Below are 18,805 nucleotides of genomic sequence, written 5' to 3'. Positions count from 1 at the left end.
ATATACCTATATTGCACATATATACAAAGACACATACATACCCCTTGAAAGCCCTGCTTCTCAAACTTTAACGTATGGATCACTTACGCATCTTGCTAAAATGCCGATTCTGATTCAACAGGTCTGGGATGGAGCCCACCTTCAGGTACTGTAGATGTTGCTGGTTTGGGGACCACATTTTGAACAGCAAATCCTAAAGAGAGTTTCACATATTCCCCTCCAGCTTCTTCATGGTAACCTAGTCATCCTACTCCTCAGTTGTTAATTGTTGCTCCAGTGTTTCTTTAGGTGAAAGATCCATTGGATGGGGGGCATTTTTGCTATCTCCCAAAATAACAAATGCTTAGCTATTAAGTAAAGCAGACTCTGGATTTGTGTTCTGGTTTCCTGTTCCGGACAACTATGTTAGGAAATATGAAAGGTGATGTAAAATCTCTTTAGATTTATGTTAGTTTACTAATATTTCTTCAATTTGCTACATTGAGCAATTAGCTCATTCATTTTTAATTAATTAGTTTTCGTCTATTTCCGGGGATGCATATAAGGTTACGAATTCACTTCTTTGTAGTGATTTATATGTATACCACGATTTTTGAAATTGCGGTCAAAAACATAAAATTTACCATCTTAACCATTTTTCAATGTACCGTACAGTAGTGTTATACATTTTTAAGTTCTTTTGTTATAATTTACCTACCATTTCTGAGTGTTTGTAGGAGGAAGAAAATCCAGCTGAATTCAGTTAGTCATACTGCTGAAACCGTAAGTGCCAGAGTAATCTTTGAAAATATAAATGACAACACATTACTGCATTCTTTAAAATTATTAAAGAGCTTCACATTGCACTTAGAGTAAAATGTAATCTGTTTCTCCTGATTAAGAGATTACATCCCTCTGGCTTATGTGCTGACTTCTAACCACACTGACTTGCTTTCTTTTCTTGGTCATGCCAAGTTCTCTTTCCTGAAATGGTTTATCCACAGGACGCTGCCACCCTTCAGTGGTCCCTCACCACCACAATTCTCTGTCACATCAATATGTTTACTTTCTTCACAGTTATTCGACACAATCTGTAATTATCTTGTTCATTTATTTATTAATTTATTTTCTCCCTCCTCCATATAGTGTCTATGCTCCGTGGGGAAAGCAACTTTGTCTTCATGATTGCTCTATCCTCAGCATCTAGCACCGTGCCTGACACACGGCAAGTCGTGAATAAATATAGGTGCAAATGAATAAAGATGGATGTAATGTTCAGAATCTTCCAGTTCAACTTTCTGCTTTTAAAAAAAAGTAAAATGAGCTGGGAAAGTAGCTGAGAGAGACTTAAGAACTTGCCCAAGATCACAAATGTTTAATGAAGTATCCTAAACAAGTACTCCGGTCTCCTGACTCCCCTGCCCTGTGTTCTTTCTCGTGATCACTCCACTGGTTATTGAAGGCCTACATCAGGGATCTAGGAAGGTGATGGAGAAACTGTAGAGTGGTCCATGACCTCCCTCTGACCTATATAATGACTTTTGTGTAATATGTGCATATATTATTTTTCTCTGGTGAGGTAGACTGTAGTTTCCATACAATTTCAAAAAGGTCAAAGTCTTAAAAAATCTTAAAAACCACTGGGCCACATATTCTTCAGTTCCTTGCACATTTTCTCTTGTCTTCGTATCAGTTCTTCTATTGATAAGAATTGAACAATCATTATGAATTAAGTATCCACCATATTACCAAAGGATGTAGTGTTATGACTTGTATTAAAATGTTGCCATCTATATGTAAAGGGTTTGGTTCTGGACTCATGGAATCACCTGACACATGAGGGGTCCTCTGTCAGTTTTATTTTTCAAGACTGGCAACATGAATGCTTACATACTGGCTATAGTTGCATATACCTCAATCTTTCTTTAGCCATATTTTTGGTACCCATTCACCTAATATACTGCCAAATAAAGAACTTATCATTCAAATTTCTCTGCTGCATTGGAAATGAGATCATTTGAGGCTAAGCTTTTACTCTGGAGGTTCACATGTTAAATTTAGATTAGACAATATATGTATAGCAGTGGGTTTGTGGACTTTGAATATGCATAGGGCTAATCCATCCCTTCCTAGGAATATTTTGGTTCTACTAAACATGCTTTTGTATAAAATGGCTCGGGGAATGGGCCAGAGGAATGGTACTATCCTTGCAGTAGATGTCTGGTGGCACATCCTCCCAGGCCATGAACCATCCTCCCTTCCCCGAGGACAAGTCCTCCATTCAGAGGTACCCTGTTCCTCATCCATTGATAGCTGGGATGGAGTAGCCAAAGCTGAGCCCACTACATACTTCCTTATAGAAATCAGGATCTGAGAGGCAGAGATGGACCAGTTAAATCTTTGATGTGCCTATAACTCTACCTATAAATTTGGAATTGCAGGAAAATATATTTTGCCATGTATACGGAAAAACAAAGTCAATCTGTAAAAAGAGAAGGATGAAGATGATCTAGGTAAGCTTAAAAAAAAAATTTAAAAGGGGATTTCCTTGGTCTCTGACAACTTTGCTTACAATTACTCTTTTTTCCACATATATTAAGTTGATTTCATTACAACCAAAGCTTTACTAATACAAAATTTTATTTCCTGTGGATGAATGTTTTTGTTTCATTTCTTCTATTTTGCCTGGAGGCAAATGTCTATAGGTGCTGGAGTCAAATTAACTAGGTTTAAATGTCGATTTGATCACTTACTAGCTAAGTGTGATAATTTGGACACACTCATACTAAAAAAGTTGTTTATCTAAAATTCAAATTTAACTGGGTATCCTTTCTTTTATGTGGGAACCCTATTTGTGACATAGTTTCTTCCTTTGTAAAATGGAGGTAGTGATACCAAATCAGCAAGGATGTTGAGAAAAATGTCAAGGATATCATAAACATTACGTAAAACCATTTATGAGAAATATGGCTTATTACTTTCTTTCTTCCCCCCTTCTACCTATGCTGTATCTATAACACAAGAAGGCTTACAAGGCTCACCAACTGGGAGTAAATACTTCCTGGATGTGCTGAACTTTTACTGTGTTAACAGACTAATACCGAGATGAAATGACTTTAAGATGAGGTTTACAGGAAAGTGAACTGGTTCCTTTTGGAACACGGGGAAACGCTTTATTACCTCTCATGAGATGATGTCTTTATTCTTGAATTAGGGAATTTGAAAGGCTGTATATTTCAATCTACCTGACTTCATCCAGGTACCCCATCTTGAGTATACTCTAATATTCATTCTTGTGCTAGGGTGTGCCTAGCTTTTAATTATACACAAATTCGTTTCCAATTCAAACAAGTATCTCCCCATCTGGTCTTTCTCACCTCCTATAGAAAGAGATGAGGAAAGAAAAAGCATGAGGGAAAAAGAGAAGATGATAATATACTAGTTCACTACTTGCCTGTTTGAGGATAAAGAATGTAAGACGCTTGACCTGGGGGCACTTTATTTCTTGTCTCTTATGTCTAAATCCTTCTCGCTTTTACCTTGATTACTTCTTATATTCCCTGTGTGGAGGAACCCAGCAAGTACTGAAGAATGTCTTTAACACAGGTCCAACCATCATGTTTTCTGCTCAAGAGACACAGAGCAATGAACTTCCCTTAGAGAGGCATTTCTCATCTATTTCTTTATTTATCACACCAGATCCAGTGGGATTAGATCGGACTTTTGTCTCTTCCCAAACAGTGTGGGCTTGCTTATCCCCCCCTCAGCAATGGGCACAAAAATGGCGGGCATCCATCTTTTCCTTCCTTGTTCAAAGTCACCATCTCTGGAGATGCCTTGTAAGGAGTGAGCCAGGAGCTCCTGGGAAATATCAGCAGGTCTAGTCTGACTCTGGATAGGCAGAGGCATCTTCCACTGTGGTTTCCTCCATGTTTTCCTTTCCATCTTCTTTCGTGGTTTCACCTGGATGTGTCTGGGATGAGAGTTTACCACCTGGAGTCAATACTGCTTGCTTAGGATCACCAACGGGGATTGGTTTTGGCTCCAGTGAACAGACTGATATACTGGGTGCCTGGGTTGCAGTCTCGCTGACCTGGTCAACTGAAGGAGGACAATTTATGTCTGTAAGCGTCTCTTCTGTCAGTGGCACCATATTTATAATTTCACACGGACTTGGAGGTGAAATATCCTTTTTGTAACAAGAGGTGCTGAAAGGGATGGCGCAAAACACAAGATCCGAAGGCAGCAGCATAAACTCGTTTTCTGGCCGGGTAATCACAAACCTGTAAGAAAAGCCAAAGATGAATTCTGAGCCCCTGCAGCTGGGACAGTGTGGCTGCAGGCAGTGGCCAAAATAAGAAAGTCATTTTGCTGGGCCAAAAGAGGAAACGTTTTTGTTTTGCTTTGCTTTATTCGTTTTCTGATTAATAGTAAAAAATAAACAAAAAAACCCAAAACAACTCTCTGGCACAGTGCAACAGGAGAGGTCGCAGGCTAGTAACTGGGAGACTCGTTCTCATCCCTGCCTCTGAAACCAACCACCTCTGACCTTAGGCATGCCATCTCCCTTCCGGGCCTTGCTTTTCTCATCATTTTAATGGGAGAGGGATGGGACTATGGTTTGGGCTAATTGATTTCTAATGGCTTTTCCAACTATGTTTCTCTGCTTTTAATATCCACGACCCTAATGAATTCGGTTGGCATAATTCTGAGCACTTAGCCAAGCTTTATCAAAACTGGAAGATTACGTGCATGCCAGATACTTCCATCCTGGGTTAGGCCTATTTTCATGTTTATGCCGCCAACTTTCACACAGAATGTAGTTTGGCCAATGGAGAAAAAAGGAAAGTAACCAAATGTTTACTTGAAACCTTGACCGGTAAGCAAATAGTGAATGTCAATGAGTTTCAAAGATCACCCAGAGCCTGGACCTGCGTGGACAGACTCTGCAGAGAAGCAGGATGTCTTAGCAGGAAATCAGGCACATGGCAAATCCTCAGAGAACATGAGTCAGATTCATGAAGACGCCAGTGTCCCTGTCAGAACGCTGAGGCAGCAGAACCCTGCATGACTTTCAGTGCTGCCCCGAATAATCACCTCTTCTAAAAAAACAAAACAAAACAAACAAACAAACAAAAATCACCTCTTCTTCCCTAAGCACCCATCACAAGTCACCACTGATCTTTCACTGAATAATCTTCCCACTTTCCTCTCGCCCACCGAGTCTCCTGTAACCTCTGTGATCTGCTGTAACCACGTACTCTCTTTCAAACAGGAATATCATTTCCTTCCCTGAGGTCCGCCCAAGTATGGGCTGCACCTTCTCCCAATTACCACGGTCCACAGGTTTTCCAGAGGTGTTGGGGGAAGCGGAGAGAGCTCCGTCACAGGCAGACAGACAGAGACGGGGGTGGGGGATCAGCATCATTCAGGCTTCCGAGTGCTGTTTGCAGAGCATCTCTGCTTCCCCCCATCTTTGTGGTCCATGCTCTACAGCCTTGTCACCCTCCTCTTGACTCATCTGTGTTATCCACACACCTCCATGTTTATTTAGGCCTTTGGCACATGGGACACTTTTTCTTTCAAACTCTAGTGCCACCGTCACCTTACGTGCCTGCAGTGTCTCCGTGATTTACGACTCCAACACGCAGACCAATTTCTTGGATTTCCACTACCCAGTGATCTTTATCTCGCAACCACTTTCCTGGCCACATACTGATGTTGTAATTTCCTGACACATCCTGCCTCTAAAATCTTACCCTTCAATAAATCACTCTCTGACCACAACTTCCCCTCGTTCTTTCTCTCTCATTTCCTTACGCTTGGGTACATCCGCTCTTCAGGCTATTTCCATCCCCCGTCCTTTCCCTTTGCACTGTTGCTTCTACAGATCCACAGTAAACTCCTTTTTCCATGCCTCTCAGTGACTGATGTAACTTTTACGTCTTTCTCAACTCCCTAGAAACTCTCCCCCTCTTTTCTCTCAGCTGGGGCTATGCCTGTACGTCACCGAGAAATCCTAGTGCTATGTAAACATTCCCTAAGCACACCCCTCATCCACAGCCAGGTTTGCCTTGGCATCCTTTCTTTTCCTCCCTTCCTCCTGCAAGCAGAGAAGCTGTCTTTCTTCGTGTTCTTGACTACTCCGCTTTCAGGGATTTGACTTCCTTCCCCTTCCTCCTGAAACAGGTTCATCAATCCATTTCCACTCTATTATTTTTAATTTCTCTTCTCTACTGAGTGCTGCCCATTCCCACCACGAGACTCTTAGTCTGGACCTACATTACTGTGCTGTCTGTAGCTGGTACCCAGTACCCTTTCTTTTCTCCTCCCCCCTCCACACACATTTTCTCTCTCTTCCCCACTACTGTCAGAATGATCTTCTTTAAACTGAAATCTCTACATATCACTCCCATATCTTAGATGGACAAAGCACAGTGGTTAGAAAAAAGGCACTCAAGAAATATTTACCCGGTGAGTCTGGCAGCGAACAAGTAAATCTTTCCAGTGTGGACAGTGGCTTTTCAGCTTTAAAAAGTCACACAGGCATCGATGAGGGGTAAGTTACAAAAGAACCCTGACTGAAAATCTGGGTCTACATTTCAAATTTCACTGGGGACAGAGAAGCCCTTCTCCTTACATGGCCAATACTACCTGGATCCCAATCATCAGGGTTCATTCATATTATTTACACTGATCCTACACCGTTATCTACTTCCCCAGCACCCTTTGTTGCATCTGGGGGCCCTAAGCTCTGGCCGTCTCTTTCACACAGAATGAAGTCGCTTTGGCCCCTATGCTTGGGCGGCGGCCAGCACTTTCTACACCAGCAGACTCCCCTTTTGTGCTCTGGGTTGCGCTCTTCTTCATCTATCATGCGGTATAAGCCGAGGCACAGGACTCCAAGATTATCTAACGAGCCGCAGAATATTTGCCCAAAGGTCCTTCTTGGCTGGGGAGAGAAGAGAGAAAAACTTATGTCTGGTGGCACTCGAATCAAGCTGTAACAAGCACTTACTGGAGTGTCATTTGCCTTTCCTCCCAGTGGAAGTTCGGAAGACCCAAGAGCTACCTCCTAATACCTCTCTGGTGGCAGTAGCAAGTGGGCTGGAAATCAGGTTCACCATGAGTTTTGAGCATCTAATACCGGCAGCTGTTTTTATCACTCTGGTCTTCCAGGAGCCTGTCTGGGTGTGGTGTGGCAAGGGGCTATGCTCGTTTTTATTACTACTGCTGTTTTGGTAACGATCAAGAAGTCACAGTGAGCACCAGGTTGGAAAATTCCATTTTTAAGGCACATAATGAGTTGGGATGTTAAGTGAGAGAGCGGCCCTCTCATCCTCCTCTTGACCTTGCTCTCAAGCTACTGCCAACAAGGCACTACGGGTAGACTGCAGGCTCCAAAGCAGCAGCCAGTGCGTTCAGGGACGTCGAAAGAGAACAGTCTGTTTAGTTCTGTGATTCCTCAGGGTAAAGAACAGAAGACCAGACATAAATGGAGAAGAAAGGGCTGACCAGTCTGCTGCCACCTCTGGTTCCCACAGGAAGTGGCCAGTGGCAGCTGCCCTGGGCTTAGAATCACTCACAAGTCAACCTGAGAAGAGGAACCCAGGACCACAGAAATTCGAAGGACCGGACCATGGAGGGAGCTTTGGAATGCTGTTTGCACCTGGAATTCAGAGGCACAGAGCGTGGGGTTCGCCCTTATTGGCAGTACCTGCCGAGACACAGCAGACACAGAGGCAGGAAGAGGGTTGTGAAGAGGGGTTCTGCTCAGGTCCCTCTAAAGGCCTGCCCCTGACAGTGACACCGGGGAGTCGAATGCCACGTCACTCAAAACTAAACCAAAAGGCAGGCTGACCAGTAGATTCCTCACTGCAGCCTGGACTCGACACAGATCCCCAAATGCCCAGATGCCTCATTGGAATTTGCCAGAATTATTTTCTTCCTTGCTATAATCTACTGTTTGTTAGCTCAGAGGACTAAGAAAACTCAAGCATTTTTCACTGGCTAGCCCAGTCAGATTCTTAGGCCCAAACGTGGAATCCTTCTGCCTGATTTCAGGTGACATGATCAGATTTCTTTCTTTCTTTCTTTCTTTTTTTTGGCCATGCCCCGCAGCATGCGGGATCTTAGTTCCCCGGCCAGGGATCGAACTTGTGCCCCCTGCCTTGGAAACGTGGAGTCCTATTCACTGGACTGCCAGGGAAGTCCAGATCAGATTTCTTTAGTAGTTCAAGTGTAGGGAGAGTGGGCAGGCCCTGGGTCAGACTGCCTTAGAGGGACCCTGCTTGGTCACTGGTAGGCAATACGGTCTCAGGTAAGTATTCGTTTCTCTGCACCTCAGCTTCTTAATCTGTTCAATGGAATTAATAACGATGCCCACCATGTAAACCCTTGGAGAGATTAAGTGAGAAACAAACAAACAAACAAAGCAGACAGGCCCAGGGCAAATGTTCAGTGAATATTAACATTACACTTATTATTAAAATCCTTGTCAAGGGACAAAGTTATGGGACCTCTCTGATGCTTCCTGTGTACTTTTTTACCCAGAGGATGGGGATACTAACAATGGCTTGATCTCTCAGAATTGTTGCAAAAAATAGTTATCACGTGAAAATGCACTGTAAATTGTAAATACACTATGAATATAAATTAATTTTTGTCATTATTATTGTTATTATTTATATGCTATAGGTGATCTAGGAACCCAAACAGGTTGGATCAATTTCCAAAACTCAGGGAGGTTAGGACACTCTATTACGAGAAGAGTTGACTCACTTGAATGTCTGACAAAATGGTTTGGTTTAAGGACAGAAGCCCCAGCTTACACCGCATCCTTCCAGGTGAAACGGTAGAGTAACTGTCATTCAGCCCACAGAACTTTTCTTTATCCAAATGTTGTTCCAGCTGAGAACTTATCCCTCCTGTCACCAGCATCTGAAGTAATTCCAGAACATGGTAATTGTAGAACGCCTGGAAAGCAAGGACGAGGCATGTGCAAAGTCAGAAGGTGGAGGTGGAGAGACGTGGCGATTTAGTGGGCATCGTTGTTTGAAATGGATCTGATGGCACAAAGCAGTGTCTCTCATTATCATTATTAAAATCATCCAAAAGCTGGCAGTTTGGGTAGGGCACTGGGTTAGGCAAAGTGCAGAGAAAATAGCACTGACCCCGTTCCTGCTCTTTTGGGGAGGACTTACACTGTAATAGTAGGAGAAGAGGAGTAATGACACTGACCCCAAGGGTGTCCCCGCTTCCAAAAATGACCAGAGGAGTGTATCAGGCCACAGATACCCTAATAATCATCAACATGTATTTAAAATATGTAATGAGACTTCTAGAGATTTTCCTTAGGGGACTACTGATATTACTATTGGCGTCTACACTTGAATCTTCCGGATGTGAATCTACTTATATTCCTTTTGATTCTGACCTATTTGAGGACAGGTATTAACTTAATCTCCCATAGCTGTTACGGTGTACTTCGAAAACAGTAGGTGTGGAGTATAAAATGAATGGAATTTCAGAATATTTGGCATCAAAATGAAGCCAGAGATTGACGTGTAGGTCAACTTAGTTTGAAAGCAGCTTGAGTCTGAATAAGCCAAGCCATTTTCTTAAACTGTTTTCCCAAAGGATTCCTACACACTCAGTGTTGACTAGGCAGTGACATACAGGGAAATATCATTGTAATAATTGCCCATGAGGTTTTCTTAAATCCATTGTTATCTATATGTTCTAAATAGATAGCTATATGTTATCTAAATGTTCTAAATGTCCTACCCTTTGTCTTATCTAAATCGAACTTTTATTCCAGTAGAAATGAGAATTTACGTGGTTATATAGCACCTACATAAAAATCAGTAATTTTGTTTTCATTATAAATAATAGGAATGACTTCCATCGTTATTGAGAAATTTTACCATTCACTTTCTCCAAGCCCCAATTCAGGGACTTGTCTTCTGAAGTCTGGGTTATGAGACAGACCTCTTTACTAGTCCTTTTCTCATTTACAATCCATTGCTCAAAATGCTTCCAGAGAGATTGTCTAGAAACACAAATCAGATCCCGCCACCCATCCCTTGAACCTGCAGTAAAACCAAGCTCAGATTCGTTTCCACGGTCTTCAAAGCCCTCAAGATCTGACACCAGCTCCCTCTCTGAGCTCATCTCCATGAGCCATCGTTCTTTCCGGTGCACACTAGTCTATCTGCAGTTGCTCAAGTGACACTTTTACTCCTTCATGCCTTTGCTTTAGAACATCTGGTTCATCTTTCCTCTTGGCAGACTCTATACTGGCCTCCTCATCAGAATGAAATTTTCCTTTCTTTGTGATCCCATGGCCACTGGCTTTTACTATATTTTATTCTTCTGCATTTTAGAGCTAGTTGTTGGTACGGAACACACCTGAGTTTGAATCTTGGACTGGCACATCCTAGCAGACTGAAACACCTTTGGACAATTCATGTATTCTTTCTCATAGTTTTATGATTTTAAAGATGACATGATAATACCCACCTTTGAGCATTGTTTGCAGGATTAAATGAGATATACAGCACACACTACTGAATTGTACTGTCTTTGACACTGGTGTTCATGTACCTGGATCACCTGGAGTGATATTCATGAGACCAGATTTCTGGGATCCCAGATCTACTGGATCAGAATTTATGTACGGGAGTGGGAATCAGAATTTAAAGGGCACCTCTGGTAGTTCTAACACTGGTGGTCCTCAAATCACACTCTGAGCAACATGCCTTAAATGATGTGTTCTTTCAGACAGACTTTGTCTACTTAACATTCCCATCTTCAAGAGCACATTGGACCAGGCAGGTGTAAGAAGATTCAGTGCAAAGATTACTGCAAACAATTATTACAAATAATTTTAAAAAATTGAGTGCAAAGACAGCTGTCAGAATATTGAGTGCAATTGGCAGTTGATTTTTAACAAATAAACAAATACTGTTAGCAAAATGTAGAGCCCCCTGGAGAAGGCGACCTAGGAAATAATATAATCTATGTACATGAAGAGAAAATAAAAAGAAAAGAACTTTTACAATATTTTTCAGATTAAAGATGACTTCAAACGCCTTCTCCATCCTAATGTCCAGACTGAAAGAACGAACCCCCTGAGTGACAGTCACCTCCTTGTATTCCCTCTCTGTTTCATCCTGCTACCCAGAAGGGTGCTTATGGATCTGGCCCCCTGAAATCTAGGAGGGAGTGGAGGATGTAAATCCAGATTGGACCACAATCCGTTTAAGAACAAGTGGCTGTAATGCAAAATGATCAAACATAATGCTGTTAGAATATTTCTCCACTGATCAAAAAAAAAAAGGTGTAATTTCTAGGGTTATCCTGGTATCGATGCTTCTAGGGAAACATGTACTTTACATATTTAACAGAGAGAGGGTTAGCTTTTGACTATATCATTTCTTCAGTTTTGACATCAAAAGGCTTGCAATTCTATATTGGGGAAAATAATGGGATTTACATGTCACCCTTATTCTGAGCTCATCTTATATTCTTATTATTCGGGGTTCCATGGCACTGCCATTATGGGTCTCTTTTTTCTTTCCTCCCTCCCTCCCTCCCTCTCTTCTTTCCTTTCTATTTTTTTCATTCTTTTTTTCTTTCTCAAGAAAATATGAAAGTTGAAATGTGCATGAAACATTTTAGGACTTCTAAACTTGAATAGTGTTTCTAATATACTCAGATTTATATTATCTAATATCTAATATATCTAATATCTAATGTAATCAGTTCAATCAGAATTTGAACTTCTGATGCTTGAAAATGTTGCAGCCCAAAGTGTTTTAACTTTTAGCTACAGTGAAGTTTGAGGCTTCTCTCATATTACTCCTTAATAACATAGATACTAACATCCTAGCCACTCACTACTTTTAATTCTGAGAATCTCAAAAGGTCTTAAGGCCCACATTTTCTGAGAAATACTTCTAAGCTGAGAATGAGGCTATATGGTAGGAAAACTGCCACTAACCAGCTGAGTGAACTTGAGAAAGCCAGGTAACTCTTGTTACTTTCCTTACCTCCCTTATAAGTAAAGGAAAATGCTCCCTACTTCATGTCCAGTTTTGAAATCCTATTGTTATAAAGCCATATGGGAGTCCTTAAAAGTGAATCCAAATTCCACCTTAGGGGCACGTTTCTCCACCTGGGCCAGGAGTTTGCAGTAGTATTCCAGGGGATACTTGAAGCCATAGTGTTGGCTGAATCAGAAGATTTGGAGGGAAAATCCATTATTTTTATCTTGGAAAAAAAAATCACAGGGATATCAGGGGATAGAAGGGGAAAACTACATGACAGTCTAAAACAGAACTTCAGTACTTTCAGGCAGTGACAAGCTCACGCCACCTTTTTCAGGCTTTGTTCTCTCCTCGGGACCTGTGAGTTCATCCTCCTGGAACTGGAACCTGGAAGCACAGTGCAGTTTTCCAGGGACAGGTGAGAAGGAAGAGAGGGCCCCGCAATATCAGGTCGAAACAGAGTTCACTGAGACGCGAGTCAAGGAGGTGACCTCATCCTGTTCCAGAAGCTGCTGAGGTGTCAGCCCCCTTTATCCTGAGGGGGCCTGTTTGGAACGCACCAGTCTGCAGCCTTTCCCTTCTGCAGAGGATGGGCACCAGGGAAACACACATTTTGATTCTAAGTGTAACCTCTGACTGTGCAGCCATGGGAAACAGACCTCTTGGAGCATCAAGCTGGACGGCAGGTGGGAAGAGCCGAATCTGGAACATGTTCCTTGGGGAGGGAAATTATGGGACAAAATGGATGTGCAAAATGGGGTGGAATGGCTGACTCCTGTCTCCCGGACAAGAGTCCCAACTGGGAGCTGGAGACTTGACTCGGAAGACAGAGAACAGGAATCCGGCTCTCTTATTTCATGCCTCTCTGTTGGTCAGAGTCTCTAACTTCTAGGCAGTGGTTTTTAAAGTCTTCTCAACAACAGAAATCCTTCTTTGAATCAAATCTTATGCAGGAGCCTCGTATGAGACCCAGATGAGAGCAGAGTAGTTCTGACTGGGGGGAAGGGGTGGGTGGGCGCTGGGGAGGGTGGGTGCACCCTGGTCTTCTCCTCCCTGCCCATCCCTCAGGGACTCCAGAGCACCCCGGGAGGTGGATTCCTCCAAGTAGAACTTCAACCTCAGTGTATTGAAAGGACGCTCGTAATCACAGAAAGAGCCTTCTGGAGCAGCAGTGGATTTGGTCGTAATGGATTTGGTCTGACTCTGGAACCTTAGGAATGTGGGTCTGAAAACCAACTTGTCATCTGTAAGTGCTGTGACCTTTGGCACATTATTCACCCCTCTAGGCTTCAGAGTCTTGATCTGTAAAACAAGGCTAGCAACTGTATCCTCTTGGTTAGGTTGACAGGAGAATTCAACAGATAATGCAGGTAATGCATTCAGCAAAGACCTTAAGTAAGTGCCTGAGAGATGATGTTACCATTGTTCTTACCCCAGATATTGCTCTAATTATTAATATTATCTCAACAATGAAACTGTTGGAAGATGCTGCCTCAAGGTCTGTGTTGGGAAAGACTCGCAGGTGTCATGTGGAGGAGGAGACCCGTGAGTGTCAGCGGTGTCTGCCGTGGGCATGTGATGGAGGGAGTGATGACCCAGGGCCCGTGACTGCCACCCTAACTTTATGGGGAGATCGGGACCCTGGCCCTCCTCCCACATGCCTGCACGAGGAGACGCTCCAATACGTATGGAGAATAAAGTGGAGTGCTGGACACATATGGTGGAGCCACCACAGTGGCCCCAGATGGTTTCAGCGCAAGAGGATTAATGTTCTCTTCTTCTCAGAGGCTACTGCTCTCACCGCCAGTGAGCAGGAGGAAGGTCAGGAGGCCAGCCAAGACCAAACTGTCCTCGGATGAGCAGAGACAGTGAAACTGGAGGCTCAGGCCTGACCCTTGGGCTCTTTCTTTCTGTGTGGCTGATATGATAGAAAGTCACCCCCATCCTTAGAAGCCAAGTGGAGCCAGTAGTACCAGGTCCAGGGGGAGGGAAACGAGTGGGCAGCATCCCCTGAGCATTTTCAAGGGTCTAATTCAGCTCATCAGGGCCAGAGATTTGGAGTTGGAGCTCCAAACAGTGTTAAAGTGTGTTCGTTTTGCTGAGCCATTCGTCATCAAGGATTTGAGAGCTGGGGCAGGAGGCCACTAGGTAGAGATTAAGAAGTTCAAGATCCAAGCCAGCCCCCTTGACACACAGGATGCCTTCTACCCTGAAGCTCCACTGCCGTCCTCACGGCCTCGTCAGACGACCAAGTGCCAGTCCCAAACCAGGCACTTACCAGGAGTCCCCAAGGGCAGGCTGAGGGTCCAATGTGGCTTGTGATCTCATGTGACTGTCCCCCATCCCAGGCCACCGTATGTGGCTTTCTCTCTCTCCCACAGACTTCACCATGGGGCCTCAGAATAGACTCCTGAATTTTTACACAGCTTATTTCATTTTCTAGCAGAATGCGATACAACGGCTGAAGGCAGCCTGGGAGGAAGGGGCACTCCTCAAAGAGGTCGCAGGGTCACTCTCATAAGGTGAGTGTTGAGAAGCCTCATCCCCAAGTTCGTGTTCCCCGTGCTGGCTCATGGGATGTGCTTATTGCTGGACACTCTCTCGGTCCGCACTGCCCAGCCTGCTCCTCCCACTAACTCTAAACAGAGTCTGTGACTTTGCTCCTACCCGTGTGGGCCAGTGGAGTTTAACCGAGGCTGGAGTTTAATTTAAGGCACAAAGCTGCCCGCTGTCTAGGGATCTCTGAAGAGAGCGGGGACCTTAAACCCTTCTACAATGTGTCCTGCAGACAGATCCAGTTCATCACGTCACCTCCTGCCTGACACTCCGGTCCCTAATTATGGGCAGGGTAACTGAAGTATCCATGACAGGCAGGGTTTTAAAATCCTTTCCCTGACGGAGCTACCTTCCCAGGAAAGTGACCTGACTTGACTTCCCTCACTGACTCTCTCTCTGGCTCAGTCAAGGCTGAATCCTGCTTAATTTAGGAAATTTGTAGTCTATCAGCCTGTTTAATGTTAAACGATCACTGACATGGTATAACCTTTCTGAGAGCTCAATGGGGTTTATGAGGACCCTCCCCCGAAAGGCTTAGGGAGACAGAGCCGAGCCAGGCAACATAATCCACTGATGCCATAAGGGCGATGCATGTGCCCTGACCACGCTCCCCTAAAATGCAAACTGCACTTTCGAGGCACTTATACAGTTCACGAATGATGCCTCTTCTATGCAGAATTCCAGAAGGCAGCCAATCTAGCAAACTGTGCTCAGAGCCTTGTGCTATGTCAGCATCTGTGCATAGATGTTCAGCCTTTTTGCAGCCCTTCTCTTGGAACATCCGGGTAGGAGGCACCTGTGAGGGAGGGGGTTACAAGGATTTCCCCTGCAGGAGTTCTTGCAGCCATTCACAAATGGCTATGCACAGATTTCCTAAGGTTTAGTCAAATTCCTTGAACACAATGGGAGTGCTCCCACCTGACCTTCCCTCTGCCTGGAATGTTTCTTCCCCAAAGATCAGAAAGGCACGTGCTCTCCTGTTCCCAGAACTTGACTCACATACCACCCACTCAGGGCTGCCTTCCTAGGCCGCCTTATTGAACTTTCAACTCCTTCCGCAAACCCTACATGTCCTATCTCACATCACCGTGGCCCGTCTGTCTATCTGACATAATACTTATCATGTGTGTATCAACCTCCTCCATAAGCATGAGATCCACATGGGCAGAGATTGGTCTGGTTCATCACTGCTGTGTCCTCAGCACCTAGGACAGCACCCTACAAGGTGTTCAATAGGCCTTCACGCAATGAATGGATTCTACTCATGGAAATCCTGCAATCCATGCAAGGGAGCTGCTCAGGGAAAGAATGACCGTGAGTCAAAAATGCATCTCACAAGAGGGGCAACGTGGAGGGAGACTGGACTCAGCTCTGAATAAAACTCACACCACCAAAGGCCAAACAAACAAAGCCCTTTCCTTGAACCCCGCGTCCTTTCATGGGCGATTTCTGTATAGCTTGGGGATATTTTAGAGAGAAGAGAAAGCAGGATCACCGCCCAAGCTCTGACGCCAAAGAGCCTGGTCAGCCAAGATGCACTTGAAGCTGAAAGGTGGGTTCTGTTGATGTGTTCATTCCTCCCAGTATTGAGTGTTCTGGTTCTAAGGGCTTCACGTTTTTAATTTTAAAAATGTGAGCATTTGGCTTCTCTTGCCAGGTAGTCATGAGCAAAGGTGAAATAATGTGTGTGGACAAGCTCTCCTGGAAAATCAACAAGCACGCAGAATTGCGAGGCGTTAGTGAGCAACATCCACCCGAGTCCTGAGCCCCGCACTCTCCCCGCGGCAGGGGCTCGGTCATGGGGCTCCTCGGCTTCAGTGCACCTACCGTGGCCAGGAGGGAATCCAAGAAGCTGCCGGAAAAGACAGTGCCAGTGGCAAAGGACGTGCTGAGGTGCAGGCTCATTCCCGAGACGTCTCCTTCCATCCCACCGAGCTGTTCAATAAAGTGCATGTTGGAAGGATTTTCTGCAAGTGAAAGAGGCAAAAAGGAAAGGCAGGCAGACAAGACGAAGAATACAGGACTTCCGGACCAGGCAGGCCAAGGAGGGACCATTGCTCAAAGGATTTGATGCCTACTTTAGGGTCAAAGTGGGACCTGCCTCAACTTCAGTATATAGTTTTTTCTTTCCAAGTATTAATATCTTCATCCCCTGAAGATGGGAAGCCCGCTTGGGGACCTTCATCATCAAGGAGATATCCTTGTACCTCAGGCTCAGTTTCTCCAAGTAAGTGTCCTGAATGTCACCCTTTATGATTTAACTTTCAAGACAGGACACTTCTGGAAGCAAAAGGGGCCACTTTACATAATCGCACAGGGACAAGAGACATAAATGGGACATCTGCTCACCCCCGTTATCGTCTTTTTCTCCATATACTACGTCATAGGTGGCGTGGTATTTACTTGGGTCCTTAGAGTTATTCGGGCCCAGAACGGGTTAATCAGTGCCTCTCAAAATTTAATGTGCCTAAGAATCAACTGGGGATCTTGTTATAATCTAGATCCTGATCCCCTGGGTCTGAGGTGGGGCCTGAGAGTCTGCATGTCCAACCAGCCTGCCGATGCTGCTGCTGCTGCTGATTCATGCACGACACTTTGAGCAGCAAGGGCTTCAAGAATCATCCTAATCAGGCCTGTGCAGCAGTGGCCAAATTATCCCTTAGCAAACCTATGCTGGCCCCAGGCTGCAACTCAGATCCCCTGTAGGCAGCCTCTGTAGTCAGTGAAATCGGTCATTTCTATGAGGACAGCAGAGGCGCTGATTGCCTTCGTTCCAAGATTACTGCTTCAAAAATGTTTGTATAGAGAATAGCATTGGAAGATAGTGATATCTCCTATCAGAGCAAAGGGAAGGCATGCTTACTGCCCATCATAAAAGATGCTGGTTCCTGAAGCTCAGGGTTCCTCTCTTACAAAGCAATTCATGGTGGGTCCAGGTATCACTTGGACCTTTTCATGTCCTCCTGTGGGAACTAGGGCTTGGGAAGCCAGCACAAAAATGATGATACTCTGGCTACTGCTATTGATGTGAGTAATAAACTGTTCATTGTCTCTGACCCAGTGGTCTCTCATCTTCTGTCCACATCCGTGAAACTGGGCAGATTAACCTGTTAGTCTGCAAGCAGCATTAAGTCTTAGACCCTTCAAACTTCTTGACCGTCATATTACAGATCCAAACAAATCTACTGGACATACAACTCAGAGTATGTTCCTAACTAAGACCGCATTAGTCTCTAATTCTTAAAATTATTCCTTAGTACATTTGGGGGAAGTGACAGACTGCTGGTATTAAGGAATCATTTTCTTCCAAGAACTACGCATCTTTATAAAAGATGAAGGAGGTATGACTAGTATCAACCGACATTTCCTATGCACACATACATTCCTCTTCTTGCACTGCCAACCCTCAACACACACACACACACACACACACACACACACACCAGGAGCCTTTGTCCAGATCTTGCTGTGTCATCCTAAACCTCAGCATTCCCAGACATTTTCCTGTAGGCCACTGTACACTCTGTACCAAAGTGCTGGCCATCAGACCTGCAGCTCTCATGTCATTGTGACCCTTTCTTGCTGGCCAAAGAACGAAAACTGAGTGAGCTGGCAGGTGATTTGTTAGGCTAATTTGACAGGCGCTGCCTGGTGCCAGAAAGTCTTTCCTTGAACAAAGCTGCACGTCCCTGGAGAGAGACCAGATGCATTTGAGGCCGGTGAGAAGCTGGCTGGTCCCTCCTGACCACTCTAACTTACCTGACAGTCCTCTGATCAATGTTCTCAGTGTACATACATCTCAGAGTCAGAGATGGCTCAGAAGGGTAGCAAAATAAAAATGAAATATAAATAAGAACTGCAGCCAACAGCTTTAGGGTGGTTACACATAGGCTGGCAGGTACGAGTCAGGCTCAAGGCATCTGAGATCTTCAAAGGTGGATTTGGAGAGCTGCAGTTCTGGGATCCAGGGTGGCTAGCCTGTTGCCCACCTGCTGCACTGCCACTCCCAAGTCATGTGGCGGTGTCACCTACTGGTTCCTCTCTATGTCTGCCTGCTTCATTTCTGGGACTATGAGGTCTGCTCATCTAGTTTGGTATAAATCTCCCTCAGCTTACACATGCTGAATCATAAAAATCCCACTAAAACGTTTCCTACACTATAGAATCGAGTCAAATCTCACGCCCAGGAGCAACTTTAGAGATCATCTTTGAGTTGGTCC

At 44.4% G+C, this 18,805-nt stretch overlaps 1 protein-coding gene across 1 annotated transcript in view; it reads right to left on the bottom strand.

The window, feature by feature from the left end:
* Window positions 1–3,753: 3,753 nt before the first annotated feature.
* Window positions 3,754–18,805, bottom strand: part of KCNU1 (potassium calcium-activated channel subfamily U member 1) — a 134,870-nt gene continuing 119,818 nt past the window's right edge. The window contains exons 24-27 of the mRNA XM_061177379.1: window positions 16,413–16,552; window positions 8,761–8,955; window positions 6,807–6,931; window positions 3,754–4,262 (exon numbers count right to left, since the gene is read on the bottom strand). Of these exons, the coding sequence (XP_061033362.1) occupies window positions 3,860–4,262; window positions 6,807–6,931; window positions 8,761–8,955; window positions 16,413–16,552 (863 nt within the window). The 3' untranslated portion in view covers window positions 3,754–3,859. The remainder of the gene's footprint in view (window positions 4,263–6,806; window positions 6,932–8,760; window positions 8,956–16,412; window positions 16,553–18,805) is intronic.

The sequence above is a fragment of the Eubalaena glacialis genome, chromosome 20, assembly GCF_028564815.1.
Source record: "Eubalaena glacialis isolate mEubGla1 chromosome 20, mEubGla1.1.hap2.+ XY, whole genome shotgun sequence".
Classification (NCBI taxonomy): domain Eukaryota; kingdom Metazoa; phylum Chordata; class Mammalia; order Artiodactyla; family Balaenidae; genus Eubalaena; species Eubalaena glacialis.
The sequence above is the reverse complement of the archived record's forward strand: the minus strand, read 5'-3'. Positions and strand labels throughout refer to the sequence as shown.